The sequence below is a fragment of the Canis lupus genome, chromosome 24 (genome assembly GCF_011100685.1).
Source record: "Canis lupus familiaris isolate Mischka breed German Shepherd chromosome 24, alternate assembly UU_Cfam_GSD_1.0, whole genome shotgun sequence".
Taxonomy (NCBI): domain Eukaryota; kingdom Metazoa; phylum Chordata; class Mammalia; order Carnivora; family Canidae; genus Canis; species Canis lupus.
Window position 1 is genome coordinate 19537548 of NC_049245.1, and position 14505 is coordinate 19552052.

At 52.0% G+C, this 14505-nt stretch overlaps 1 protein-coding gene across 3 annotated transcripts in view; it reads right to left on the minus strand.

The window, feature by feature from the left end:
- Positions 1-9820: 9820 nt before the first annotated feature.
- Positions 9821-14505, minus strand: part of SIRPA (signal regulatory protein alpha) — a 41614-nt gene continuing 36929 nt past the window's right edge. For all 3 annotated transcript variants that reach the window (XM_038571808.1, XM_038571809.1, XM_038571807.1), the window contains exon 9: positions 9821-12537. In XM_038571808.1, the coding sequence (XP_038427736.1) occupies positions 12283-12537 (255 nt within the window). In that variant the 3' untranslated portion in view covers positions 9821-12282. The remainder of the gene's footprint in view (positions 12538-14505) is intronic.

Consider the following 14505-nt stretch of genomic DNA (forward strand, 5'->3'; position numbering starts at 1 on the left):
TCTGTTGCAATATCTTCTCTCACATAACTCACCAGGTCAGTCTTGGAAAGATAACATAAACCGTCTTCAAAAGCATCTCCAAATGCCAAGATTAAAATCAGACACCGCATGCTAGCTGGTTGTGAATTACTGAGATCTGAGCACTCCTTCCCCTTCCCCAAAATAAACAACAGAAATAAGCCCTAAATGATGAGAAAAATAGTAAAATCATGCTCCCATACTGCTGCAGATGCTGTGGCTGCTGATTAATAGAGAATGCTTTCTTTTAAAAGGCCACTTATCGAAAGGAAATCTGGCATCGGAGCAGGCCCGGAATGGAAGCCACAAGGCCGAGGAGCAGGTGGTGGCCGTGGTCAGGGGACAGTGACAAGGCCAGACAGGCACCCCCCAGGGGTGGGAGGCAGAGGGCTCAGAGGACAGCAGCTCTCTCCATTCCTAGTGCTCAGAGAGCGGTAGAAAGGGAGGGGTTTCCAACTAGCCCTCCATCACATATAACCCCCGGGCCTGTTATCAATGTCATCTCTGTGCCGTGCCTTATTTTCACGGCTGAACAGAAGAAAAAAAAAAGCGACTTCTCCGTGGTTGGAAGAATAAGGGTAAATTGGCCTCTTTGGGGTGTTGGAGGCCTGTCTCTGACTCCCACTGGAAAAGGCGGCCCATGGGCAGTCTTTTTAGCCACTTAGCCTGATTTTGAGATTTTTCTTCTCGACAACTTGCGATTCCAGATTGCAAGGAGAACTAACGAATGCATTCAGGCCTCGTGGGTTTGTGCCAGGGCCGGAGAGGTTGGGGAGAGTGTGGCCAGGAGCAGAGCAAGAGTTGCCGTTCAGGGGTGGCAGCTGGAGCTCCTGTGCGTGGGACGGGTGGCGCAACGTGGCGATCTGGACAGGATGAAACCAACAAACAAAAATGATCGCGTGTTAAAGCCGACCATCCCACTTCCAGGAATTTCTGTGCTGTGATGTTTACTGCAAAACTATTTGCAAGTAGGGAAAAATATAGAGGGAGCCCAAACCTCCGTCGATGGGGGAATTCGTGAGCGTCCTCCTCCTCCCATCACTGCTCCTCCAATCCGTCCTGCCCAACAGCTGGGGTGGTTTGTAAAAAGCCACATTGGAGCACACTGCTCCCGTGGTCTAGCAGCTCCCTATTTCAGTGTCTCAAGCTAAACCCCAAGCTCCTCAGAGTGGTCCCAGTCTGCCCATTTCAAAGATGCGCATTGTCTGCCTCCAGTCAAACCGCAGGGAGCTCAGTCCAGCCTCGGGGACTCTGCCCTTGCCGGTCCCTCTGCCTGGAGTCTTCTAGCCCTCCTGCCTCCTCTGCCTCCCCTTCTTTTCTGCTGGCGGCAGCGGGAATGCCGTGTCATGTCCTCGGGGAGTTACAGCACCATAGCCCAACTTTTTTCCCTCCCTAGCAGTACCTCTCCATCTCTTTACCTCCCGTCTTATTTTCTGCAAAGCAATCAGCCCAAGGTGAAATGATCTCAATTATTTGTATATTTATTAACTGTCACCCCACTAGGACTGAAAGCACCTCTATGTGTTCGGTGCCCTGGCCTGGTATATAGAAGCTGCCATTGTACACGTTTGGCAAATGCATGAATGGATGAACAAATAAACAAGAATACCATGAAGCTGTTTAAAAGCGTGAGGTTGGTCTCTGTGTGTTACTTGGAAAGGTGCCCCAGATACATAAACTCATTGGATATGAGCCCACTCATGTAGACAACAGTGTACACAGTAAGAAAGAGCTACCTGTTTTTGAAGACTCGCAATCATCTGGGCCCATTTGCAACCATGTTTGCATTTCTTGTCTTGTCTCCTTTGAGCTTCCTGGCAATCCTCTGGGTGTAGGTAGGGGTTTAGGGGCCGTTCTACGGAGGAGGTTACGCTGACATAGAGAGGTGGAGAATATTGCCCAAGGTCACACAGACGGAAAGTAGGGGGACCAGAAAAGAAATCCGGAGCATCTGACTTTCAAGAGTATATTCACTCAGTGGTATAGAGTGATGATCTCGGCTGGTGGAGAGGGGCCAAGGTGACAGTCAGGAGGCACGGAAGTCAGGAGAGGGGCCCAGAAGCCAGCACTGTGTGACCTCAGGCAAGTCATCTCCCTTCTCTTTTGTTTCCATCTCCTGGGGCCTGGGTGCTTGGATCAAGGTTAGGGTGTTCCCTCGGGGGTGGGGACCCAGGCACTCCCAGCTGTCGCCCCACCCTTCCTTCTGTTCCCACCAGGCTGGAATGTGACACCACCCCGCCCCTCTGCTACTGGGCTGGGGGAAATGCCCAGGGGCCATTCCTGAAATAGCTGAGCTGCAGGCTCAAGGTGCTAAGGGCAGGACAGGTGATTTCAAAGGGCCTTTGCCAATCTCTTGAAAGATGAGACCTTAGAACTTGTTCTTAGTCAGCAGAATACACAGCTTGGAAGGGAAATCAAGTTAGGAGTAGGTGGCTCAGGAATTTCGTGCAAGCCAGAATGGCACTGTTTCCACACATATATGAGAGAAGAAGGTGTGGTCTTGGGCTCACTCTCCCCGTGTGTTCGTCTGGATGTTGCATTTGGGTTCCCTGTTACCTCCCCTTCTGCACGCTCATTGCTCATTGCTAACTGCAGCTCCATATATACTTTGGGGATTATTTGGTGATTTCCAGCCCCTTACCCCAGCCCAAGACACCCCAGGAGCCTAGGACTTTTCTGTTGCTCCCTATGTGTCCACAGTATAACCTGCAGTAGACGGTGGGTAAAGCTTCCTTGAATGGATGAATTTTCCCCTTCCACCAGCTTTACCACGTTAGAAAGGCCCTGGGGTTTCATCCTGCCTCTGAGACTAATTAGTTGGGTAACTTTGAACTTGGCTTTCAAAACTCTAAGGCCCTGTAGTCAGCCTGTCTGGATCAGAACCCACGCTTTGCCTCTTCCTAGCCTCATCACCTTGGGAAAATTTCTTACCTTTCCTGTGCCTCGGTTTCTTCATTTGGGAAACGGGGAGCCCTGATGGCACCTGTGTCACAGGTTGAAGTGGAAGATGAGTAGCTTAGCACATGAAAAGTGCTTACAATAACGACTGGCACGGAGGAAATCTGGATAAACATTAACTCACACCATTTAATGTAATTTATTTTAAGAGGATTTTATTTATTTAACTCATTATTTTATTATTAAACCTCCTTTGCTGAGCTATAACTTACAAATGATGAAATGCACTCATTTTAAGTACACTGTTTGGTGAGTGCTGATGGCTGTCACACCCACGTGAGCACCACCTCAATCAACATAAAGGACATTTCCATCTCCCCAGAAATGCCCTCTGCCCCTTCAGCCAAGCCCTTCCTCTTCTCCAGCACCCGTGTCTCTGCTCTCTGGCACGGTAGATTGGTTTTGCTGGTTCTAGAACTTGATAGGAATGGACTCACACAGTGTGCACCCTCTAGGGTCTGGCTCCTGCTCAGCATCACACTTTTTTGAGATCCATCCATGTGGTTGTATCGGTACTCTGTTCCTTTTTATTGCTGTAACTCATCCTAGTACGGATTATTTTCTCCTCTGTAAAACGAGGGCAGGAAGTTCCATCTCAGGGTGGGTGGTGAAGGACCAAGCAGGACCCCGAGCCACACCTCTGCCCCGATGCAGCCACACCCCAGCAGTGCTGTCTCTCCATTCCCCCAAGAGGGCCCCCCCCTCCAATGCCCCAGGGAGCCCGGAGTGCAAAGGGTCAAGGGCTCTTCGGAGCAGCCCTCTGAATAGATGCAGGGCGGCGAGATGATGGCTGTGTTTATAAAGCAGATTTGTTATTTTTTAATTCTTCGCCTTGTGTCCTTTCCCCTACTTCTCTCTTTTAAGGATAATTAAAATGCAAGCAGGCACTCCCTGCGAGGAGACAGCTGAAGATTTAATTGCCCCAAGAAAAATTTTCCAGCTAAAGGTCCTGGGGTAATGGCAGCTCGGGGCCCGGCTGCCCCGGCGCCTCTGCCTCTCCACATGATCTTGGCGGTAATGCGTTAATCTGCACGTGCATGGGGTGCACTTGCCGGCACCCCTGCGAGCGCGGACAGGAGGGAGCCCACAGCCTCCGTGGGGCCACAGCCCGCTGGCCATTAAACCCTCACCCTGCCTCCTCCTGGAGACCAGTCCCTGGCCCAGATCCAGGCGACCACGACCAGCTGCCACACCAGCTGACCCTGCCCAGAGCGGGCCCCCAGGGGGCGGGAGGCCCCGGGTGGCCAGGACGCACCTTCCCCCACCAGGGCTGGGCCTGCTGTCCTTGAAGTGGGGCCAGGAGGACGCGTCTGTTGGGGCCTCCGAAGCCCCACCGGCTTCGAAGTGGGGGCCGGCCGCACCGGGGTTGTGCAACCTCAGGGTAGGGGAAGATCTTTGCAATGTCTCATCATGTTTTCTAAGACCAGCCCCACTCTCCCCAGAGGAGGCACCAAAGGCTCAGACAAGGGTCACTGGCTCCTTGCCTGCTGGGGAGCACGCAACCATTTTTTTTTTTTAAATAATTGCTCTGAACCCAGGATCATGATGAAAGGCAGAGGGACTCAGTGGGGAAAGTCAAATGGCTCAGGGTTTGAATCCTAGTTCCAAACCTGCCAGCAGAGGCACTTTCTGTTCTCCTAAGAGGCCTTGCAGTCTCTGGCTTCTGGGCTTTTCTATGTGATATCATTTCCTCACCTTTCTCCTCCCTTCCCACCCACACATCCATCCTCCAAAGCACATAACCTTCCACCCAGTCATCCTCCCTCCCATCCTTCTATCCATCCAACAAATATTTATTGGAAGTCTTGTGGGCCAGACACAGAAGTGTTACTGTTGAGTAAAGCCAACACCCTGGGAGGCTGCTCCCAGGGCAGTGGAAGAGGGGGATGTTAATTAAGGAACCACAAGGTCAATATCTAGCCACAAACAGTGACAAGGGTTACAAAGAGAGGTTCTGGACAGGGTTGTTACAGTGGTGTTTAACCAGGGAACTCGGCCCAATCTTTGCATTGGAAGAACAAGCAGGAAAGAGACCCAATGGGTGTTCCAAGCAGAGGGAGTAGCATGTGCAAAGGCCCTGTGGTTCATTCCAGGAACTGTTAGGAGGCTAGTGTTGCCAGTGCAAGAGTGATGGGGGTAGGGGTGTACGTGATGGAAGATGGGGCAGCAGAGCTTGGCAAGGGCTGGAAGGATCATTTCTCCAAAGTATTGGCGCCACCGCACCCTCTTTGTTTGGCTCATTTCTTACTCATCCTTTGGGCCTCAGCTCTGGGTTTCCTCTTCAAAAGGCCTCGATTGCCCTTGATGCACACTGAGTGAGGTCAGTGTACTTTCTCCTAATAAGAAAATACTTGGAAGTAAGGCAAAGAAAGTGGGACCTTGGGATCCCTGGGTGGCGCAGCGGTTTAGCTCCTGCCTTTGGCCCAGGGCGCGATCCTGGAGACCCAGGATCGAATCCCACGTCGGGCTCCCGGTGCATGGAGCCTGCTTCTCCCTCTGCCTGTGTCTCTGCTTCTCTCTCTCTCACTGTGTGCCTATCATAAATAAATAAATAAAATTTAAAAAAAAAAAAAAAAAAAAAAAAAAAAAAAGAAAGTGGGACCTTCTTTCAATGCCTACTGGGGCATTGTTTAAAAAGATCCACTGAAGGATCGGTTAATTCTACAAGCAGTGTAGCTGTGTTTGGCTTTGCTATTCTGTATTTGCATCCATCCTGTTCTACAACTTCCTGAAAATTACCCATGGACACCCCCTTGTCCAGATGCTCTGGCTCCCTTGTGCCCCATGAGCTCATAAGGGTGTGGCCTTGCTTTAGTCAGCGTGGCTCTCCAGGAGGCTTGCAGGGCCTGGCGCACAGCAGGAGCTACAGAAATAATTACTGGCTGAATGAGTGATCTTGTCTCTCCACCTCCCTGAGCCTAGATTTTCTTATCTGTGGAATGGACAACATAGTGCCCATCTTCAGAAGTAAGAGTTCACTGAAATAAAGAATTCAAGTGCCCAGGACCCTGTCTGGCACATGGTAAGCTTCAGTCCCCCTTCTCCCAGGGGCTGTATCCCAAAGGCAGGAAGTGACATGCTGGTGTTGGGGAGCTTGTGGTCTGCTTGGGGGACAGGCAGGAGGGAGGATGACCTACCATGGGGCCAGGGCAAAGGTAGCTCCACCTGGTACCTGATTGGACTAGGCTGGCCAGAGAGTCCATTCCAGGCCTGGGAGGAGCAGGACGTGTCCCTGAAGAGGTCAGGTGGGGTGTGAGGAAGAAGGGAAGAAGGAAGAGGGGACTGGGTGTTGGATTCCCCAGAGTTGGTAAGAGGGAGCCACCCCAGGCTAACGAAGGAGGGAGAAACCTAGTTAAAGTTGCTTCAGCCAGGAGGGGAGACCCACCATCGTCAAACTCCTCTGAGAACCTGGCCCTGGTGTATGAGTGTGAGTGTGTGTGTGTGTGGGAGTGTGATCGTGTGTGAGGATGTGTGCAAGAGTATGGGTGTGAGTGTAGGAGTGTGGATGTGTGTGTAAATGCAGTGGTGTGAGTGTGTGAATTGTGTGGGTCTGACCATGAGTGTGTGTGTGTGTGTGTGTGTGTGTGTGTGAATGCCTGTAGGTGTGGGGGTGTGAGCATGTGAGCATATCTGTGTGTGAGTGTGAATGTGAGTGTGTTGAGTGCTGTCTGCCCCACACTGTTGCAATGGGTCTTAGGTCTACTCTCTGTGTTACCTTCACTAGAGCCCCATGGTGAAGAGTCCACCCAACCTTCCAGGAGTACACACTGAGGCTCAGAGGCAAAGCCACTGCCCAAGGTGACAGGGTGAGGACTGTGCAGTGGCCTGTCATGCCTGAGTGGTGGGGCGAAGGGCGTGGGCGTGGGGTGAGTCAGTAAGGCAACCTCAGTAGACAGATGATGGCAGATAAGTAGCTTGTCCCATAGCCTTGGCCTTCCCCGTATTGCACTTTTTCTTTCACTGTATCATGTGCTTTTTTGGTCACCGAGATGCTATTTCTCAGAATTGCTCAACAGTGTTCCCAGAGCCATCCCTGGGCCAGGCCCTGGGCTGGGCTCCTGGACTGTCAGGTTGGGGCAGGCATCCAGGGTTGAAGGTGGGGGTTGAAGCCCCAGGGGGACATCCTATCTTTTTTGAGGTATAACTTACACACGAGAAAATGCAGACATTAAATGTGCACTTGATGGAGTCTTACGTCTGTAAACCCCCACATCGGCCCACTCAAATGGAGGTACAGAACGTCTTGTCGCCCCAGAGGGCCCCTCAGACCCCTCCGCATGGCTGCCCCCGACAAGGATAGACCCCATCCTCCCAACCTCTGTCACCAAAGAGTTGCCAGTTTTTGAACATCTGGGGCACATATCTTTTGGGAAAGCATTTTCAATTTCAAAATCTTATGTTCAATAAAAACAACACAAAATCTTATGTTCAGAAAACAAACCCAGACCCCAGCAAACATAGTGCCACAGTTAAGGGCGGGGTGGTGGTGGAGTCGTAGAGATGCTGATGGTGCCAGGCTGAGCCCCAGGGAAGCTTAAGGACATGTTGGCTGGCCGGTGTCGAGGCAGGCGATGGGGGCTGCCCCAATACTCTGATGTTTCGGTGGTTGAGACTACGTGGCATTTCTTGGCTCCCAACAGACATCCCAGTGCACGCCAACACGGTCTGCGGCCCCTGCTGTATCTCCAGCAACCCTCCGCATGCCCGTCCAGGACCCACCCACACCCACAGTGACACCATTTCCTGGATGGTGGCCCTTAAACAAGACGTGCAATCTCTCTGTGCTTCCATGTCTTTATTAAGCAGAGGATAATCATAGTACCCATCTTATAGGCTTGTTAAGAGAATGGAGTGAATTGATTTTAAATAAGTTAATATTTGTACAGAGTTTAGGAGACTATCTGATACGTAAAAAGTACTTATGTAAAAAATAAATAAACAAATCTTGGTCAAATTTTGGCTGGTGGAAATATGCACGCAGGGGTTTTCACAGCTGGGCATTGGAATCTGGAGATGGCAGAGATTTTCCTGATTATCATGTGAAAGGGGTGGGGGATGGGGGGAGGCTGCAAATGTCCTCTGGGTCTTCACGGGGGTTAGGGGTGGGGGTGGGGTATGTGGTGTCCTGTGGTTCTCCTTTGCATAAGGCAGAATCAGAGGAGATACCCGATAAATGCCAAATGTTTGACTGATTTCCTGGAGGGCAGGAAGGGGATCACTTGGCTCCTATCAACTTTCATTTTGCCTGCCAACCCACAGCCCTGGAAAGTGGGCCGTGAAGGAGGTGGGTCAGGTGCGCCAGGTGCTGCATAAAATACATCCCCCATGTCTCCTTGCCCAGACACGCAGTCCATCATTCCCCACCTTCCCAGAAAATGCAAGGCACTTCCCTGCCCACTCGGCCTGGATGCATGCCTTGAACACCTTATCCCCGCCAGCAGCACACAAATTGCCCGGGTTGGGCCCCAAGGGCAGCTGAGAGCTCAGCTCTCTGACCTGGCCTGCGAGGCAGGTGACTTCTCTGAGCCCTGCTGGAGTCTCCTTTGCCCTACGTGCCTTAGGTCCCTGATCACGGGGTCAGGCCGAAGGCTCAAGGATGATCCCATGTGGGCTCGCAGATCCAAGTGCAAGTCCCAACTTGATGACGGGTTCATTGCATGAGCTTGGAGGGGTGCCACGCATCTCCTACACCTCCACCTTCTTTCCCGGCCAAATGGGCACAGCCACGGCTATCTGGCCACTCTGAGAAGGGAACAGGGCAGTACGATGTGATGAGGAAGAGCCAGACTCTGCCACGGGACACTGGGGAAATGACTTAGCTTCTCTGGGCCTCGGTTTACTCATCTGTAAAACAGGGATGACAAGAGTTCCAGCCTCATCTGGTGGTTGGGGGGGATTAAATGAGATAAGGACTGTGAGATGCCGGGGCATTCCTTACCATATAGCCTGGTCAGTGCCAATACATGAGGTCTTAATTGTTGACTCAGGGCGCAGAAGCTGGGCACTGGGGTTGGGCAGCTGGAGCCGGAGTCTCAGCGACGTCACTCGGCAGCTGTGTGACCCTGCATACATTCTACCACTTTCCTGTGCCTTCCTTATTCACGGGGTCGGGAATATTTCCTACCTTAAGTCGTGAGGTTTGAAGAAGCTCATCAAGGGCAAGTGCTGACACTCAGTAAACATGACTTGTTAATATCATGACCATTATTATTTCAGTCATTAATATTATTAATATTCTAATGGAGGAGAGCTAAGAAAGCCAAATTTATTGAGCACTTATTATATGCCAGCATCTGGCAAGAATATTCTAGGGCCAGCACTGGGTTTCTGCATTCAGTGGAGGGGGAGGTGAGGTTCCCAGAGGGTGACCCACTTGTACATGATCCCACAGGTGGGGACATGTGACTAGTCCCAGCTATGCAATGTCTGGGGTGGGAAGGGAAGACCGACACTTAGTGAGGCAGGCAGGTGCCAAGTGTGGGGCTCGGCATCCCTTTGATCTGCACAAGAACCCTGGCTGGGGGTATGACTGTCTCCATTGCATCAATGACATAGTGAGTCTGAGTGTCCGGAAGGAGGTGAGCTCTTTGACCTCTGCCAAATGGCAAAGCCAGGATTCAAATGTGGTTGTCGGTCGGGATTTCGCATCCACAGGTGTCTGGAGCACAACTTTCCACCGACTCCCTGTGAGCAAGGCGAAACAAAGTCTTTGTGTCTAGAAAACCCAAGAGAGAGACCCAAACCCTTCAGCCTCCAATCCCCGAGGCCATACACCATCTTCTCCCAGGTTCCTGGGGATAGGGGCCCCCATTCCCAAAGACAAAGACACTCAACATCCGAGGGGTTGTTGTTACCCAGAAATCTTTATTACAAAAATATTTTGCAAGCCAAAAAGTTTAAGTTGCAACTATATACAAAATGGGGCCTGTTTCCTTCCTAGCAGTCTTAAAATAAACTCCCGAAACCACGCTCCTTCCGCAGTGTTGTTTCGACCTCTTCCTTTTCCTGGGGTTCGATACACAAGGTATGGGAATCTCCAGGCTGCCAGGCCGGAGCTAAAAGCTGCACAACTTCCTTGGCCTCATTCCCTTACTCCCCTTCCAAAATTCAAAATAAAATTAAATTAAAATGGCACCAAGAAAACATTCTCTTAAAATTCCGTTTGTGTGTGTGTGTGTGTATGTGTGTGTGTGCATGTGTGCACACGTGTGCACGCTCAAGCACATGTGCCTTCTCTGGGCAGAAGAGAGGGAGACCAAGGTTTACAAGCCATCCTTTTGGAATTTGGAAATAGCTTGAGCCAGGTGGCTGCACCGCTGTGCTCCCAGATGCCACAGAGAAACTGGCTCACTGGGCCAAAGCGGCCCACATGGCCTGTTGGCTCAGCCAATTCCTGGATGCCATCATGTAAAACACCAAATCACCGTCCCCAGAGAACTGGGTCTGAGCAGAGCTCCCGGTGTTCCATGCGTAGGACCTGCTGATGGACAAGATGGCTCAGCCTCTCGCTCTGATGGCCTGGAGTCCCTGGGACATCAAATGGCAGGACCCAGGGGGGCAGAGAATATGAACCTCTCAGCTCCAACAGTAGGTCGGTGATACGTGAAGACTGAATAAACAGGGCGTGCAACACATGCTGGCCCTGGGACCAGCCAGGCCCCCTTCACCCCATTGGAAGTGTGGGCGTCAGGGTAAGAGGTCGCAGCATCTGCCCAACCTCCTGCCCAAAATCCTGTCTTGGATTTATTCCAGTTTGATCTCGAAAGGATATGAGGGCGTCAGGGGTAAGAGGTCGCAGCATCTGCCCAACCTCCTGCCCAAAATCCTGTCTTGGATTTATTCCAGTTTGATCTCGAAAGGATATGAGAGCAGAAACAGAAGATTCCTCCTACAGGGATCAGCTCAGTGAGCTGGAATGGGAGCAGTCACTAAAGGGTGGGAACAACAGCCAGGCATAGCTTCCCTCCCCTGCACGGCATCCAGCACTTGTGAGATGGCAGAGAGCGGGGGTGGGGTGGGATGGGGGCATCTTTCTCCTCTTTCTGGATGAGAAGACTGAGGCCTCAGTTTTCGACAAGACTGCCCTGTGAAGGATGCAGCCTGGAGAAGTAGTGGGCAGGCTTGGACTTAGCACACTGGGGGCACGGAAGGCAGCAGTTTCAGCCACGTGGCTCAGCTGAGGACGTGGCCAGTTTTGTCCCGGAGAAAGAAGGCTAAGCACCTCCATGGAGCAGCCACACCACGACCTTCCTTGCCCCATCCTCAGGGTCTGGGACGGGGAAGGACTCGGTTTCTGCTGTAAGAAGATCCCTCCAGGACAATCAACTGGTAAACCTTAGACCGCACAAGACCCAACCAGGTACTTCAACACATGACAAAGAGCCAAGATAACGTTGCTGTCATTTTAAGAAAAAAAAAAACAAAACAAAACACCACAGATCAAATTTTCTAACACCTCAGTTTCAAGATTGCACATTTCACATTTCTCAATAATTTACAGGCGTCCACAGCGAGATGTTGCTGAGTTAGTGCGAGCTGGAGGAAGCAAGCTCAGGTCTAGAAAGGAGAGGAGGGGCCACGTGGAGCTTCACGGTTGGGATGATGGGTCCTCAAGGAGTCTCGGAGGGCCACCAGGAGGAGAAGGGCTTTGTTACTCAGTCCTTGGTGGTGGTGGTGGTGGTGGTTGTGTGGGAGTTCCTTGGAGGATCCTCCCCTCCCCCAGGGCTTGTGCCTCATTAGTCCTGGGATCGGGAGGCTAGGACTATTGGCAGCAATCTCACCAAGTCTTGGGATGCGGGTCCCAGAGGTTTTTTTTTAATTTAAATTTTTTTTCCAGCTTCTCCATGGATGGGGCAGTTCGATCTACAGGGAAAATTTTCCCCAAGCCTCAGTTGGGTGGTAGTGAAAGGAGGTGGGGTTCTCTCCCTCCTCATCCCGGAAGATCAGGCTGCAGAGCATTAAGGGCGAGGTCAGGTTCTCCAAGACCATGACCAAGACCCACATGTTGATGGAGACAGGCATGAGGATTCCCGGACCCCCAGCAGCTCTGGCCAGTTCCCAGGTCGGTCCCCCGGCGGGTCTGGCAACATTGGCCTCCATGTGTGGCCATGTGGGGGGACTGTGGCTGCCCTGGAAATGCTGGAGAGCCAGGCGGGTCGGGGAAACAAGAGCCAGCCTCATCCTGGGGTCCCAGGGCCTGCACCATCCCGGCCCTCTGGGAACTGGGCTGGCTGTCCCCATCACGGCTGTCCCACATGGGACAGGAAGGCTCATGAGGACAGACCCTAGAGACGACCATGGTCCTATTCACTTCCTCTGGACCTGGACGCTGGCGTACTCCGAGTAGGATGGCTCGGGCTTGGGGGCCGTCTGCTTGGGAGCCCGGTTGAGGTGGACCATGTCCAGGTCGGCGTAGGTGAGGGTGTCCTCGGGCGCGGGCGGCGGGCCAGTCTGAATGCTGGCATACTCTGTGTGGTTGTTGGGCTCGGCGGCCCGGGGGGCAGACTTCTTCCCCTTGGGCAGGTTCAAGTCTGCATACGTGATGTCATTGTTGTCCTGGATCTAAATGTAGTGGAAAGAAGTTCATTCTGGAGCCTCCCGCCGCTCATCCACCCCCTGGCATCAAGGCTGGATGCCTCTGGCTCCCCTTGGACCCCACTGGCTCAGCGCTAATTCACACCCTGCTCTAATCTGGCCCAGGTTCCCTGTTTCCAGCCTGACCCCTCCACTACTCTCATGGCCTGAAGGAGCTTCCCGAACACCTGTGGGGTCACTTCAGTGTTGCCTTGCTGTCCCTCCCCCGGAAGCTCTTGCCTGCCTTTTCACTGCTCTTCCCTCTGCCTGCTGTCCATCCCCCTTCTCCTTGAAATGAAACCCACCCCACCCTGTACATTCCAGAAAAAGCACTGCTTTATCCTAAGACCCTGCCCTTGGCTGGTTCCAGGGCCCCCAATCCATGCTTCTCCATTACAGCACCCACCACCCAGGACCGAGTCGGTGGGGGGGTCTGAGTAGATCCCAACGCCCAGTGGGTGGAGGTATTCACTCACTTACTGGTTTCTTCAACATCTATTCACTAGGTATCTGTTATAATGCAGGAACCAAGGCTGGCATTGAAGAAGCCTCATCAGTGTTGAATGAGTGAATGAATGGATGGATGGATGGATGGATGGATGGATGAATGGACAGATGGACAGCAATTTCAGCCTCACTCAGGAAGAAAAGGGATAGAAGCATGTGAGAAGGAGCCCCCAGGTAGCAGATGCAGTAAGAAGCCTGGACTTTGAATCTTGGTTGTGCTCCCTCTAGCTGAGGGACTTTGGGCAATTCACTTGACTCCTCTAGGCCTTGGCTTCCCCATCTGTAAAGCAGGGATATACTAGTGTCTATTTCCAGGGTCCCTGTGAAGATCAGATATGATCACCCAGATAAAACTCTTATTTTTTTTTTTCAGATAAAGCTCTTAGAACAGAGCCTGTCACAGAGCGAGTGATCGTGTATGTTCAATAAATATTAGCAATCATCAACCACCTAGCAAACTCGAGCATCTCGCAGGTGCTAATCTTCTCACTCACAACTGCCACCTTAACATTACTCACCATGAATCACAAACTCTGCTCCCCCTGTGCCCCACACCTATGCTGTAGAAGAGGAGGGGGTGACAGCAACCAATGCTCCTAGTTGGTGTGTGGTGATCACCACAGACTCAGCTCCCGAGGGCTTGCAGGCTCCATGCTATCACATGGACCATCTTCTCTAGGCCCTATCTCAGCCTCTTGATAGGAATTACCCCATTTTACAAGTGAAGAAACTGAAGCCCAGAGAGGTTAAGTAATTTGGTCAAAGTCATACTGCTGGAAAGGATCCCAAGCCTGTGGGACCCTAGAATGTGGTCTCCCCACGCAGTCTGCACACTCACTCAACTTCTCTCTGGGAAACCCACACTAGCAGCACTAAATTCCCTCCCTGGCAAGGGCTGGCATCTGGCACTGGGGAGTCTAGACACAAGGTGGCAAGCTCCAGAAGGGCTGGGTTGTGACTGCCTCGTTCACCGTCAGGAAGTCTTGGTGGGCTGTGAATTCTGGGCAGGTTTCCATGACCAGTTCTCACCGTCATCTTTTACCCCGAAAGTTCCAGAAAGAAGTCTGGAGGTAAAATGGCTGGGGAGAACGCCTTGTTTTCTAATTACCCCTCGAGCTTGAGCCCCACTGGGGGCCATACTGAGGCAGGAGAGCAGGCCACGGTGTTTAGGCCTACAAATGCTGTGTCTTTTAACAGCCCTCTCTACAACAGATTGTGTCTAAGACAACGACAACAGCCCAGGAAATGTCAAGGACACCTGGTGCTCTCTCGCTCCAGGTTCAGGGCAGAGGAGCCCTGTACCTCCAAGGTCTGATGGCATCAGCCAGTGAGAAAAGCAGGGCTAAGTTTCTCGGAATCAGGCCAACCATGTCGTCTGTCCAATTGCGTTAGCAGTGTTGAGAAAGCACCAGAAAGTGAGCATGCCCTTGCACAAGGCAATTAGTGAGC